Source organism: Falco punctatus, assembly GCF_963210335.1.
Source record: "Falco punctatus genome assembly, chromosome: 19".
Taxonomy (NCBI): domain Eukaryota; kingdom Metazoa; phylum Chordata; class Aves; order Falconiformes; family Falconidae; genus Falco; species Falco punctatus.
This window is the reverse complement of record NC_137599.1, coordinates 637,519-651,681: the sequence shown is the minus strand read 5'-3', so window position 1 is coordinate 651,681 and position 14,163 is coordinate 637,519. Positions and strand designations below refer to the sequence as shown.

Here is a 14,163-nt window from a genome sequence, read left to right as displayed (position 1 = left end):
CAGCATCCCCCAAAACGGGGGCAGTGCTGGGGGTCCTTGTTCCTGGTACTCCCTGAGGGTTATGCCCGGCTGTGGGTGGGGGGGGACCCCCCCGCACCCTCCCGCTGGTGCCAGACCAGGAACTGCTTCCACAGTGTTGGTGTCTTCCCCCAGCACCCAGAGCTGGGGTCCCACAGCCAACACCAGCACCATCTGGGTACCTGGGCCCAGTTAGGGGACTCAGTACCAGCAGTGGGGAGCTTGCTACTGGTTGGGGGTCTTCAGTCCTAACTGGGGGCTCTGGTACTGGTTGGAGACATGGTACTGGTGAGAGCCTGGTACCAGCTGGGAGCACCAGTACTGGTTGGGCACCCCCGGAGTGGGCTGGGGGCTCTGGTGCTAGCAATGGACCAGTTAGGGCCTTGGGACCAGCCAGGGGGGCTTGGCACAGGCTGGGGAGCTTCAGTCCCGGCTGGGGGCCCAGTGCTGGTGTGGGAGGGTTTGGTACTGGCTGGGGGGTGATACCTGGGGGGGAGGGGTGGTGTGGTGTCTGGTACTGGCTGAGGAGTCCAGTCCTGGGGGAGGGGGGAGGTGTCCAGTACTGATGATCCTATACTGACTGGGGGAGGGTTCTGGTACTGGCTGGGGGGGGGCAGAACTGGTGTGAGGGGTCCTGAACGGGCTGAGGGGGGCAGTACTGTTGGGGGTTCCTGTATGGGTTGGAGGGAGGGAGGGGGTGGTCTGGTACTGGTTTGGGGTGGGGGAGGCAGTGGTCTGGTACTGGCTGGCAGGTCCAGTCCTTGGCGGGGCATCCAGTACTGGTGGTCCTATACTGACTGGGGGTGGTCTGGTACCGGCTGGGGGGGGGCAGTACCCAGTACTGGTGGGGGGGTGGTCTGGTGCGGTCCGGGGAGTCCCGTCCTCAGAAGGGGGGTCCAGTCCTGGTGGCCCTCTACTGACTTGGGGCGGGGGGGGCTCCGGTACCGGGTGGGGACGGGGATGATGCCGGCCGGGGGCTCCGGTACTGCAATGCCGCGGGGTGCCAGCGGCGCTGCGGCAGCCGGGGCGGGGGGGGGCGGCGGGGCCCTGGCGGGGCGGGGCGGCCCCGGGGCGGGCGCTGCCGGTGCCGCTGCCGGTGCCGGGGCCGGGGGCGGCGGGGCCCGGTGCCGTGCGCGCGTGCAGGGGGCGGGGGCGGCGCTCCCGGCCCGGCGGCCGCTGCCTGCCCGGCCCGCGGCGGAGCGTCGGGCGGGACGGTCCCCGGCTCCGCGGGCCCGGCGCGGATTATGAGGGAGCCATGAGCCCGCTGCGGGGCTGGCTGCTGGCCGCGCTGCTCTCGCTCACCCCGCGGGCAGGTAGGTCCCGCTCCCCGCACCGGGCCCCGCTCCCCGCACCGGGCCCCGGGCCCCGCTCCCCGGCCCCGCTCCCCGCACCGGGCTCCGCACCCGCTCTCCGCTCCCCGCACCGGGCCCCGCACCCGCTCTCCGCTCCCCGGCCCCGCTCCCCAGCCCGGCTCCGGCCCCGCCGCCGCTGCGGCTTTTTCGCTGCATCGACACATTTTTCCGCAGCGCCGCCCCGCAGCGCCCCGGGAGGGGCCGGGCCCTCCATCCCCCCCGGCCCCGCACCTGCCGCCCCGCAGCCCGGCCCCGGGGTGTCCCCGAGGGAGGTGTCCCCATGGCGGCCCCCCCCGTGTCCCCTGCGTGTCCCCGCGGGAGGTGTCCTCAGAGCGGCTCCTCTGTCCCCTGGGTGTCCCTCCAGGAGGTGTCCCCATCACGCCCCGACCCCTGTCCCCTGGGTGTCTCCTCCGAGGGCCCCCCCAGCGCTCCCATCCCCCTGGTGTCCCCTCGGGGGTGCCACTGTAGAGGCCTTCTCTGTCCCCTGGACATACCCTTAGGAGGTGTCCCTAGCCCGGACCCCCTGTCCCCTAGGCGTCCCCTCCAGGATGCGCACCTGTGCCCAGACACCCCCCGCCAGGTACAACGGCGTTGCTGGGGGTCCCCCACGTCCCCTGGCCCCCCCTCTGGGATGCATCACTTTACCACGACCCATGGGCGTCCCCTCTAGGACATGCCACTGCCCCGAGCTTCCCCTGCCAGGTACATCCCATCCTGGTCCCCACATGTCCCCTGGGCACCCACCCCCCAGCCCATGCTCCCTGGGTGTCCCTTCCTGGCCACAGCACCATGCCTGGGTGCCCCCCACCATGTCTGTCAGGCTGGGACACATCCCATACCCACCCTCTGTGTCTCCTGGGCATCCCATCTAGGACACGCGTGGCCCCCTCGGGATGCAGTGCCACACTTTGTTCCACCCAGACCACATCCCAGCCCCCTGCCGCGTCCCCAGCCCTCCCTGGGCCACCGTGACCGGCTGCGCTGGCCCACAGGTCCCACCGCGCTGCAGCGGCGGCTGCCCCGGGCCGCATGGCCGGAGGGGCGGGTGGTTTCCCAGGTCACCCACCCCAGCAGGCTGGTGGGGCAGAGCGCGGGGGGAGAAGTCCAGAAGCATCAGCTGGACACCAGGGTCAGGAATGAGCCCAGAGGAGCAGGAGGAGGAGGAGGCCCTGTAAGTGAACTGCAGTTCCCCCATCCGCTCTCTTTCTGGGGTCCCTGGGCGGGTGGCAGGGTCCCTTGGTGGGTGGCAGGTCCCTGGTGGGCGGTGGGGTCCCCCAGCAGCTGCTGTCGCTGGCCTGGCTGCACCCTGGCACACATGTGACCACCGGCATCATCCTCAGCTGGAGCCTTCATCCCTCCCTGGGGATCGCACCCGGCGTGTGCCGCCATGGCCGCGGGGTGTGGGTGCTGGGGGGGTGGAACGGGAGCGGGCAGGCGGCGGCGGCGGCAGCAGCGGCAGCAGCGGCGGCGGCAGCAGCCAGGGCTCCTGCAGAGTGAATGGGCTCATGGCTCCCGCTCCCGGCCACGTGGGAGCCGCCCCGCGCGTCTCACCCGGAGCCTCCCGGGGGCACACGGGTCCCACCCGGGGCTGGGGGGGCTTGGGGGGGGCGATGCCATCGACCCCCGCCCCGGCCGGGAGAAAGGCGGAACGAGTTGCCGCAGCCGCCGCAAAGCGGGTTTAAAACCGGTAAAGGCACCGGGCGCCGGGGGATTGGGGGTGTCAAGCCGGGGCGTGGCGGGGGTATCATGAGGAGGAAGATGATGATGATGAGGAGGATGATGATGATGAGGATGACGGAGCGGCTGCGCATCCTGGGGAATCTGGGTCTGAGTCCCGGCGGCAGCAGCAGAGCCCCGCTCCCGAGGAAGTTGCGCGGTGGCCAAGGGGCCGGCGGGCCCCCCAGGGAGGGGTGGGCTCCTCCGTGCACGCCCTGCGAAGCCCCCGGGGGATCCTCCCCCTTGCCGGGGCTCGGCGGCTGCGCCTGCCGCGGAACTGGGTCAGCGCAGGGGGGAGGCACGGCCGGGGCCGAGGGGGGGCGGGGGGGGATGCTCCAGCAGCCCTCGCCCAAACGCGGCTCCGAGGAGGTGGGTGCGGGATGGGGCCCTCCCCACGCTGCAGGAGCGATGATTTTGGGGCAAATCCCAGCGTTTCCCTTTATTTTTAACCCCCAAAAATTCCACATGAAATGCCCCTTTACAGGCTGCGTATTTGGCTTGGGGTTTTTAATTATTATTTTAATTTTTTTCGGGGGGGGGGGGGGGGCGGGTGGTGGTGTTGGCTCCGGCTGTCTTGCAGGGGCTGCACCTGGCACGAGTGAGCTTCGTGGTGCGTGCCTTCGGCTCGGCCTTCACCCTCGACCTCCAGCTGAACCAGTGAGCAGCCCCCAGGGGTCCTGGTGGGGCTGGGGGGCACCCGTTGTGGGGCTGGGGGGCACCCGTTGTGGGACTGGGGGCACCCACTGTGGGGCTGGGGGCACCCACTGTGGGGCTGCTGCTGCCCCCCAGCAGTAGGGAAGGGGTGGAGAGGCTGCGGGTGCCCGGGGATGCGGGACGGGCTGTGTGGAGCTGTCCCAGCTCCCGTGCCGGGGGGGCTCGTGGGGTGCCAGCACCCTCCCGGACTGGGGGGTCCCACACCAGGGTGATGCCGCATGGATGGGTGGTGAGTGGGTGCATGATGAGGGTACTGCCGGCAGGGCCACGGCTGCTGCCGTCTCCCTCCTTCTCCTACTCTTCCTCCCCACCGCCGCGGCCTCACCCCCCGCCTGCTCCTGGCAGCCACCTCCTCGCCTCCCGCTACGTGGAGCGGCACATCGGCGCGGGCAGCAACGGCAGCCACAGCATGGTAAGCTGCGCGCCACGCCGGGCTGGGCCACACGGATCACACCGCGCCAATCCATGTCACGCCATGCCCAGGTCACACCGTATCACACCGCGCCAACCTGTGCCGTGCTGTGCCAGGTCACAACCGTATCACACCATGCCAATCCGTGCCGTGCTGTGTCACGCTGTACCACACCGTGCCAACCTGTATCACACCGTGCCCATCCGTGCTGTGCCGTGCCGGGTCACGCTGGGTCACACCGTGCTAACCCGTGCCGTGCCGTGCCGTGCCAGGCCAGCTCTGGGGTCACGGTGGCAGATTTGTAAATCCAGCAGAGGCCCAGGAGCGGCCACCGGCCACTCAACATCTCCACCTGGGTGGTCTTGGGATGCCCCCCTGGCCCTGGGGTGCCCAGCCATGCATCGGGGTGCTGCCCCGGTGGGTGACGCGCACCTCACGTGGGTGCTGGTGCTGGGCGATGCCCAGGGTGCTTTGCCGTGTGCTGCCAGCCTCACCCGGGGCAGCCGTGGGTGTCCCCCCGGGTGCCATGGGTGCCAGGCGTACCCTGGGATGCCAGGCACCGAACCCCAGAGCCATCGGCCTGGAGGTGCTGCCGAGGGGGGCAGCTGTCTGCACAGCACCGGGCAGGATGGGACCCAGGGGCAGGGGCAGGGTCTGGCCAGCTCCGACGCCTCTCCTGGCTCCGGCAGGGCACGGGGGAGCACTGCTACTACCAGGGCCGGATCCGGGGGCAGCCCCACTCCTTCGTGGCTCTCTCCAGCTGTCAGGGCCTGCAGTGAGTACCCCCCACCGCCGGGTGGGCCAAAAGGGGGGCTGGGGGGGGTCTGCACCCCTCTGCGCCCTGTCACCTCCCTCTTTCTTTACAGTGGGGTCTTCTATGACGGCAAAGCCACCTACCTGATCGAGCCCCAGGTGGGCGCCGAGCACGGGCAGGTGAGTGGTGGCAGCAGGACCGGCCACGTGCCTGCCTCAGTTTCTCCACTGCAGTGTTACGGGTCTGGCTACAGCCTAGGGGACACAGGGACGTGGCAGTCCCCCCTCCACACTGTCACAGCCCTGTGTGGCCGTGACACTCGTCTCCCTGTGGCAGGGCCTTCGACCACACATTGTCCAGCGTGTACCCAGCTGCACGCGACCAGGTGAGCCTTTGCGCGGAGCTGGAGCTCATCCCCGAGGCCTGGTGATGGTGGCCACGGTGGCCATCACGGCTTCATGTCCTGTGCCCCACCAGCTCTGTCCCTTCCTTCCAGGCTGCCTCTTCCCTGCGCTGAACCCGCGCAGTGCAGGCGGGTCACCAAAGCTGCGGCAGCGGCGGCAGGTGAGCAGGGACAGTGGGGGACCTGGGGCAGGGGACAAGTGACACGGGGCAGGGGACAAGGATGCTTGACCCCAGCTGGTCCCCAGCTGGTGGCTCAGCCTCGCTGGGGTGGCCACTTGCCCATGGCATGGCTCTGCCACCGGTGCAGCCCAGCTCGCTTGTGGGGACAGGTGTTTGCAGGATGCTGCTCCTCAGGGATGCCCTGGGGTCCCACTGGCAACACCAGAGGGGATCCCCAAGCTCCCCCAGGCAGCTTTTCCCCCTCCACGCACCCCAGACATCCCTTGTGGGCAGCCACTAAGGGGGACAACCCGCCTGTGGTGGGGCTCGGAGGGCAAATGCTGCCAGGGCCAGCTCAGCCGTGGGCTCCCGTGGCAGGTACGCCGAGCCCAGCACACCGTTCACAGCGAGACCAAGTACATCGAGCTGGCGGTGGTGAACGACCATCAGCTGGTGAGCGGGGGGAGGGGGGGGTCGGGGGCTGGTGGGGTGGGCTGGAGGGTTGAGGTGCCCCCCCCTGCCCAACCTGGCCCCTGGTGCCCCCCAGTTCCTGCAGCTCCGCAAGTCCGTGGTTCTCACCAGCAACTTTGCCAAGTCCGTGGTCAACCTGGCTGACATGGTGAGAGAGGGTCCGGGGGGGGTGGGGGGAGTGTCCCGGCCACCCGGTGGCTTTGTTGGGGGTGGGTGGGTGTTGACCCCCAGGGGGTTTATCCCTGGAGGGTGTGGTTGTCCCCAGTGCCTGGTGGGTCTGTCCCCAGGGGTTTGTCCCTGGTGGCTTTGTCTCCTGGGGGTGGGTTTCATTCCCAGGGGGTTTGTCCCTGGTGGGTCTGTCTGGGGTCTGTCCCCGGGGAGTTGGTCCTCAGCACCTGGGAGGTTGGCTCCTCGGGGATTTGTCCCCAGGGGTTTCATCTACAGCATGTGGTGGGTTTGTCCTACTGGTGGTTTGTCCCTGGGTGAATTGTCCCAGGGGGCTGTGCCCCGCTCTGGGGGTGGCTGGGTGGGTGGTGGTGGTGTAATTTGTCCCCAGGGAGTTTTTCGCCAGGGGTTCATCCCTGGTGGCTTTGTCCCTGGGAGGGTTGTCCCTGGCTGGGATTGTCCCTGACAGCTGATGGGTTTGTCCTAGCCAGGGCTTTCATCCCCAGTGCCATCCCCTCATTGTCCCTTCATCCCCGCAGATCTACAAGGAGCAGCTCAACACGCGCATCGTGCTGGTGGCCATGGAGACATGGGCCTCGGAGGACCGGATCCGGATGGGGGAGGATTCCCTGGAGACCCTGAACGAGTTCGTGAAGTACCGGCGCGAGGGGCCGGCAGAGCAGAGCGACACCGTCCACCTCTTCTCGTGAGTGCCGCGTCCGCGTCACCTCCCCGGGGCCAGGGGCTGCTGCTTCCCGTCCCCACCATCCGCACCGTCCTCTGCCTTGCAGGGGTCGGACGTTTCAGAGCAGCCGCAGCGGCACCGCCTTCGTGGGGGGCATCTGCTCACCCGCCCGTGCGGGGGGGGTCAACGAGGTGAGTGCGGCGAGACCCCCATGAGAGCGGGCTGGGGGTCAGGGGGGTCCCTCTGGTGACTCCCCCGTCCCTCCCGCGCAGTACGGCAACGTGGCCGCCATGGCAGTGACACTGGCGCAGACACTGGGGCAGAACGTGGGCATGATGTGGAACAAGCACCGCATGGCTGCAGGTACCCGCTGTCCCCCCGGGAGCGGGATGGGGACAGTGCGGGGGACACCCCCTGGTGCCACCAAGCTGGCGGTGGGACAGCCCATGCTCCCAGCCCCTCTCCTCTCCTCCCAGGGGACTGCCGGTGTCCGGACTCGTGGCTGGGCTGCATCATGGAGGACACAGGGTGGGTGCCTGCTCAGGGTGGCACAGCCACCATCCCCCGCATGCCCCGTGTCACTGCTCCCAGCGGGGGAGGGGGGGGTCCTGCCCCACTTGGGTGCCAGGCGGGTGGCACGGGGGGGGTGATGGTGGTCCCTGCCCTGCAGGTACTACCTCCCCCGCAAGTTCTCCCGCTGCAGCATCGACGAGTACAACCAGTTCCTGCAGGACGGCGGCGGCAGCTGCCTCTTCAACAAACCCCTGAAGGTAACGGGGCCCCCCAGCCCCCCCAACCCTGAGGCAGCTGTCGCAGGGGGGGGCACGATGCTCTGGGGGCAGCTCCGAGGGTCCCCTGGGACTCACGGTCTCCCCCAGCCCCTGCCATGTCCAAGGTAACAGCACCAGCACCGACCCCTGTGTCCCCGGTGGGGGCCAGAGCTGGACCCTTGCGCTTGGCAGCAGCAAGCGAGCGGCCTGGGCGTCCTGCCGTTCCCTGGGGACACGATGCCCTTTTTGGGGGGCTCGTGGCAGCACCCAGCTGGGGGCTCCCCCAGCATCTCTCACGTGTGTGTCGTGTCCTTCTCCTTGGTCCCGGCAGCTCCTGGACCCTCCAGAGTGTGGCAATGGCTTCGTGGAGGCGGGCGAGGAGTGCGACTGCGGCTCGCTGGCGGTGAGCGGGGACCGGGCTCTGCTCGCCACGGTCGTGCTGGGGCCACCGGCATTGCCGGGTGGCTGATACGCTGTGGCTGTGGCTGCTGTCCCAGCAGGAGTGCGCCAAGAGCGGGGGAAACTGCTGCAAGAAGTGCACGCTGACCCACGACGCCATGTGCAGCGACGGGCTCTGCTGCAAAGGCTGCAAGGTCCGGGGCTGGGGGGTCTGGAGCTGGCGTCCCACGGGGCCGGATTCGGTGGGCTGCTGGGGGTCCCATGCCACAGGCTCCTGACGTGGCGGCTTCATCCCCTGGGTGCAGTACGAGCCACGTGGCGTGTCCTGCCGGGAGGCCGTGAACGAATGTGACATCCCTGAGAGCTGCACCGGGGACTCCAGCCAGGTGAGCCGGGCTGGGGTGGACACGGCGCAACATGTAGCGGGGCCACGCGGCATCACCCATCCTCTTCTCCGTGTACCCCCAGTGTCCCCCCAACCTCCACAAGCTGGATGGCTACTTCTGTGAAAACGAGCAGGTGAGTCCGGCGCAGCGGGACGTGGCCATGGTGTCAGGCATGTCCCCGTGGGCTCCAGCATCCTGGCGCTTGCGCATGCTGGCGGCTGCGGCCACGGCTGAGCCACGCAGTGGGGTGAGCCGGCTCCCGTGGCTCCCCTGCGAGCCAGGGCTGCGGCCCCTGTGCCGTGTGCCTTCCGTGCGTGTGGCCGTGGACCCGTATCCCACAAGACTTCCCAAGCATCCACAGCTGCAGCCTGTGCTGACTCCTCGTGCTGACTCGCCCGTGGCGATGGGTCGCGCGAACCCTCCGTGCGCACACGTGCAGGGGTCCCTGTGCCCCAACACCGTCCCGTGGCTGCGTGCATGCACACGTGGCTCCCCGGACCCTGTGCCACGTGAACCTGCCCATGCAGGTGGTCCTGGGGCCAAGCACGCACGTGGGGGGGTGCCATCGTCCTTGCAGCACCCCCACGGCCGCCCGCACGTGCGTGAGCCCCCCCTGCAGCCCCGACCCCTCTCCCTGCTTCCCAGGGACGATGCTACGGTGGGCGCTGCAAGACAAGAGACCGGCAGTGCAACGCGTTGTGGGGCCATGGTAAGCGTCAGCCCTGGGGTGGCTTTGCTAGGGGCGGGGAGGGGGGACAGCAGGTGACGTGACATTTTTTCCCAGGCTCGGCTGAGCGCTTCTGCTATGAGAAGCTCAATGTGGAGGGGACGGAGAGGGGCAACTGCGGGCACGAGGGCCTGGGCTGGATGCAGTGCAACAAGCAGTGAGTGAGCCGTGTCCCGCGTCCCCTCACGGGTGCCACCTGCCCACACCAGTGATGCCACTGGTGCCTTGCAGGGATGTTCTCTGCGGCTTCCTCCTCTGCGCCAACATCTCGGGTGCGCCCCGGCTGGGCGAGCTCAGCGGCGAGATCACCACCACCACCTTCTTCCACCAAAACCGCTACGTGGACTGCAGGTGGGTGCCACCGCTGTGGGGACAGGGATGTCCGGGGGGGTCCCAGTGTCACCTGCTCTCGCCATCCTGGTGCAGGGGAGGCCACGTGCAGCTGGTGGACGGCTCGGACCTGAGCTACGTGGAGGACGGGACGCCCTGCGGCCCCGGCATGCTGTGTCTCGACCGCAAATGCCTTCCAGCCACCGCCTTTAACTTCAGCTCCTGCCCCGGCAGCTGGGATGGGAAGATCTGCTTCGACCACGGGGTGAGGGACATGGAGGGGGACAAATGGGACCTCAGGGGGGTGCCACAGCAGTGGGCAGGGTGACACTGTCCCCTCACAGGTTTGCAGCAATGAGGGCAAGTGCATCTGCCGGGCCGAGTGGACAGGGAAGGACTGCAGCGTCTACGACCCCATCCCTGAGCCAAAGCCGACGGGAGAGACTGAACGATACAAGGGTCCGTGCACCCCGCGGGGTGGGGGTGGAGGGGGGTGCTCCCCACATCCCTGCCACCCCCCGTCCCCACCGGCTGGGGTGTCCTGCTTTGTTCCCAGCCACCCCCAGGGTGTCCCCCCCACCCTGGTGCCGCAGCTCAGCTGGGCACAGCTGGCTCTCGCCCCCTCCCCGGTCCCCAGGGCACTAGCGCTGCCCTGGGGCTGTGTCCCCTCCCCACTGATGTGTGTCGATGTCCCCTCCTCCCTGTCCCCTCTGTCACAGGTCCCAGTGGCACCAATATCATTATCGGCTCCATCGCGGGGGCCGTGCTGGTGGCTGCCATCGTCCTAGGGGGGACAGGCTGGGGATTTAAGTAAGCAGCCACTGCATGGCTCGTCCCCCCCGCTGCTGTCACCAGCCACGTCCCCCCTGCTCACCACCACTGCGCCAGGGCCACCCCAACGCTCCTGGGGACACCTGTGGGTGGGGGCACTGCCAGTCTCCCCCCAGCTGGGCATCACTTGTGCTGTGGTCCCCTGCGGGCTGGGGCTGCCTGGTTCCTGTGTCCCTGCCTCGTCCCTTGTCCCCAGCCCCTGCCTGCTGTCCTGGCCCTGCCTGCCCTGCACGTGGCGCTGGGGGCTCACCGTCACCCTGGCCCCTCACTCAGTCCTGGCCGTGTCCGTCCCTGAGCATGGGGTACTGGGGTGGGGGCTGTGTCGGTGGCCCCTGTGTGTGTGCTGCTGCCTGGCACTGGGACACGTCTGCTGCCTGTGGGACCAGGGACACTGCAGGCGGGTGACACTGGGGAGGACGGCAGGGACACAGGGGTGGCACTAACTCTCCTCTCTTCTCCCCCCTGCCACCCCCCAAGGAACATACGCCGAGGAAGGTACGACCCGGCGCAGCAGGGAGTGTAACTGCCCCCCCCCCCCTCGTCTCCTCCTCGTCACCGTCACCGTTAATGTCACCATCACCGTCCGGCAGCCTGACAGCGTGGGAGCCCCCGGCCGGGCCCGTCTGTCCGTGTCGCTGTGTGTCCGGCCGTGCTGTCTCCATCTCTGTGCCCCTCACAGCTGAAACGAGACAGCGGCTGGGGGGGGCCTGGCAGCAGCCCCCCCTGGTGCTAGCTCTATTCAGCTCAGTGTCCCCCCGTGTGTCCCCACCGTGTCACAGCCCCACACTAAACGCACCCCACTTCTGTGTTGCAGGTCCGGGGGGGCCTGAGCAGGGCTGCGCTGCCCCACACCCCCTCCCCAGCACCTCATTAACAGCAATTCAATGGGGCACCGCTGCCGAGAGCCCGGCTGAGGAGGAGAGCTGGGGGGGGCACCCGGGACCACCCCCCCCGACCCCCACCGCACCACCACGAATGTACACACCCCCCAGCCCCGACCCCGGGGCTGGCAGTACTCCCAGCACTGGGATGAATGTACCTGCAGGGGTGAGCGGGGACCCCCCCCCTCAGCCCCACATCCCCCCCTCTGCCCCCCATCAGCATCTTCCGGCTTGGGGGCCTGGGTCCTCCAAACAGCAAGCCAGTATAGCCCAGAATGAGGCCAGTACACCCCAGCACCAGGCCAGCACCCCTCCCCAGTGCAGGGCCTGGGAGCCGTGTCCCCCCCAGCCCAGATGCCAGGTCTGGGATGGGGTCCATGGGGGCTGGGATGGCACCCCCAGATGTGCCCCCCCCCCAGCAGCTCAGCATGTGAGGCATGTCCCCCCCAAACTCCCTCCTGCTCCCAAATCTCATGGCTGTGCCCACCCAGCTGTGGGAGACCAAGGTCCCCAGCACTGGGGACTGTCACCCATGGGTGAGCTCCAAGCTGGTGGCACTGGGGTGAGGGGAGTGGGGGGCAGGTGACAGCAGGGCCCACCCTGGGTGTCTGGGGTACAGGGTGAGCCCCGGGCTGGTGGCACATGGGGCTGCCTGGGGGGTGTCACCCCAGTTCCACAGCAGGCTGGTGGCACCTGTCCCCTGGTGTCCAGCACCTGCTGGGTGTCCTCATCCCCATGGCGGGTGGGTGGGATGTGTCACCCCATCCCCACGTCACCCTGCACGGGGTGGCTCCATGAGGCCACCCAACCCACAGCACCACAGAGCACCGGGAGCCCCCACCAGTCCCTGCAACCACTGATGACGCTGCATCGTGTGGCAACACTCCTGGTGACGCTCGGTGGGGGGACAGGGGGGAACAACACTCCATGTCCCCAGCAGGTTGGGGGTGGCCCCTTAGTGCCCTCCCTTAACCACCTCTGGGCCCCTTTGCCAAGGGGGTAGAGGGTGACCAAGGGTGTCCCCAAGCTCAGCCATGGCTGAGGCATGTGGTGGCCCCCAGCATTGTGTGACAGCCCAGCTGGGCACCCACAGCACCCATGGGTGTCTTGGCTGTGGTGGCACCAGCCAGGACTGGGAGGTGACAGCAGGACAGGGGGTGGGCAGATGTCCCCAGGCTTGGCTTTGGTGGCGGCTCGCCATGTGACATCAGCAATGGGCTGGAGAACACAGGACCTGGGGCCACCACCAGCACAGGGGGTCTGGCCCAACCCCCTCACCTCCAGCACTGTCACCGCAATGTCCCCACAGCTGTCATGGCCACAGTGCTGGGGTGGTCCCCGCAGCGAGGGGATGCCCCTTGTTTCAGAGTAAGAAGCCACCATTGTCACTGGGTTTGGGGACATTAATATATATATATATAAAATATTGGGGTTTTTTTCTTAATGATTTTAATGCTGTAAGGTCAGGCAGTACCACTGGTGCTGCCGCGGACGTGCCAGGGAGGGAGCGCGGCTGGGGTGGGGGGTGCACCCAGTGCTTCCAGATCCAAGAGAGCAAACCCTCCCCCTCCCCGGACCCCCTCCCACCCCCAGCAGACCGAGCTGATGGGCCCCATCCCAGCACGTGGCAGTGGACAAGCACACTGGGGGGGTGGTAAACCCCCGCCCCGCCAACTCACCGCCGGCCCCACCGCCATCCTGCACCGCCTCGCTCTGCGCTACCGCCCACAGCTGGGATGGGGCCTGGGGTCATGGGGTGGGGGCTTCGCTGCCCACAGCCGAACACTCGCGCCTCATCTCGCACTCCTGCTTTGCACGCACCGGGGAGCTGCCATCGCCGCTGCCGGAGCCGCCGCTGCCGGAGCCGCCACGTGCTCCTCGCTCGGCCCTGGCTTCAGTCCCGGGAAGCCTCCTGCAATGTTGCAGAATTTATTTACAATAAAGATTTGGAAAACAATGGGATTTCTGCTTTTCACCAGTGCTGGGGGTGGGAAGCATGGTGCCAGGGTGGCACAAGCCTCCCCAAATTTCATCCACGAGGATGCTCCAGCCCCTGGTCCCCTCCACCTCATCCCACCGACGGCCTCCCCATGTCCCACACTCCCCCCTGGCCCATCTCCAGTTCATTTCTCAGTCGGGGTTCCCACCGTATGGAGACGATGGCACGTGTCGAGTGCTCCCCCTCTGAGCTTCTGCCCAGCTGGGGACCCTGCCCCACCGCAGGGACACGTGGCTCCCTGTCCCACCACAGAGACTCTCAGTCCTGCGCCTGTCCCAGAGTGAGGACACTGCTCCATCCCTGTCACCCCGTGCGCACCAGTCACTGTCCCAGCATGGGGACCGGTCCCTTGCTCATCTCTGGGACACAAAGGCTGCTCAGGGACACAGGGACAGGTTCCCACCCCCTCCCAGGGACACAGGCTGGGTTAGTGCCACGCAGGATCCCGCCTGGCTCTGCAGCAGGGTGAGCAACCCCTGGCAGACGGGGACTCGGGGACAGGGCCCCAACTCCCAGAGGGACCCGCGAGGATGGAGCATCTTCCCCCGAGACCGACCGGGTGATGCTCAGCGCAGCCGACTGCTGCTGGGCACATCAGCCACCAGAGGGCGCCCCAGCCCAGCCCGCGCACACGGGCGGGGGATGCTCCGGCTTCCCCGAGCTGCTCCAGGGCCACGCGTGTCCCCGCAGCCCAGCCCCGAGCTGCCGGCCGGAGCCCGAGGACAAAGGCACAGGCTGGGGAAGGGGCTGCAGCCCGCCCTCCCTGTTCAGCGTCCTTTGATGGCAAAGTCGGTGGCACACGGGGGACACCACACGAGTGTTGCTGCCGCCCCCCTTGGCACTGGCAGCAGCAGGAGAGGCCCAGCAGCCCCCTCCCACAGAACGTTACTTCCCGGGGGGGCCCTTCTCTGCCAGCCAGGGACAAGGGTGGGATTCAGGCCAACAACCCACCCCGGAGCGGCTGAGCCCCCAACCTGTGGGGCTGGGGG

General features: G+C 68.3%; 1 protein-coding gene across 6 annotated transcripts; it reads left to right on the top strand.

Moving 5' to 3' along the window:
• Window positions 1-862: 862 nt before the first annotated feature.
• Window positions 863-13,759, top strand: ADAM11 (ADAM metallopeptidase domain 11; the record flags this gene model as incomplete). Of its 6 annotated transcripts, XM_080369953.1 has the most annotated exons (27): window positions 876-1,331; window positions 2,363-2,541; window positions 3,667-3,743; window positions 4,146-4,212; window positions 4,902-4,987; window positions 5,079-5,145; window positions 5,303-5,351; window positions 5,463-5,530; window positions 5,909-5,983; window positions 6,078-6,149; window positions 6,706-6,872; window positions 6,958-7,042; window positions 7,124-7,214; window positions 7,328-7,379; window positions 7,522-7,621; window positions 7,953-8,024; window positions 8,122-8,214; window positions 8,326-8,406; window positions 8,489-8,539; window positions 9,052-9,115; window positions 9,191-9,290; window positions 9,365-9,484; window positions 9,560-9,728; window positions 9,808-9,922; window positions 10,183-10,273; window positions 10,772-10,789; window positions 11,109-11,255. In XM_080369953.1, the coding sequence occupies exons 1-27, from the start codon at window positions 1,274-1,276 to the stop codon at window positions 11,122-11,124; spliced, it is 2,283 nt and encodes a 760-aa protein (XP_080226079.1). In that variant the 5' UTR covers window positions 876-1,273. The 6 variants fall into 6 exon arrangements, with proteins under 6 accessions (XP_080226075.1, XP_080226076.1, XP_080226077.1 ...); XM_080369949.1 differs by lacking the exon at window positions 10,183-10,273 and having other exon boundaries at window positions 863-1,331; window positions 11,109-13,759; XM_080369952.1 differs by lacking the exon at window positions 11,109-11,255 and having other exon boundaries at window positions 877-1,331; window positions 10,772-10,948.
• Between the last annotated feature and the right edge of the window lie 404 nt (window positions 13,760-14,163).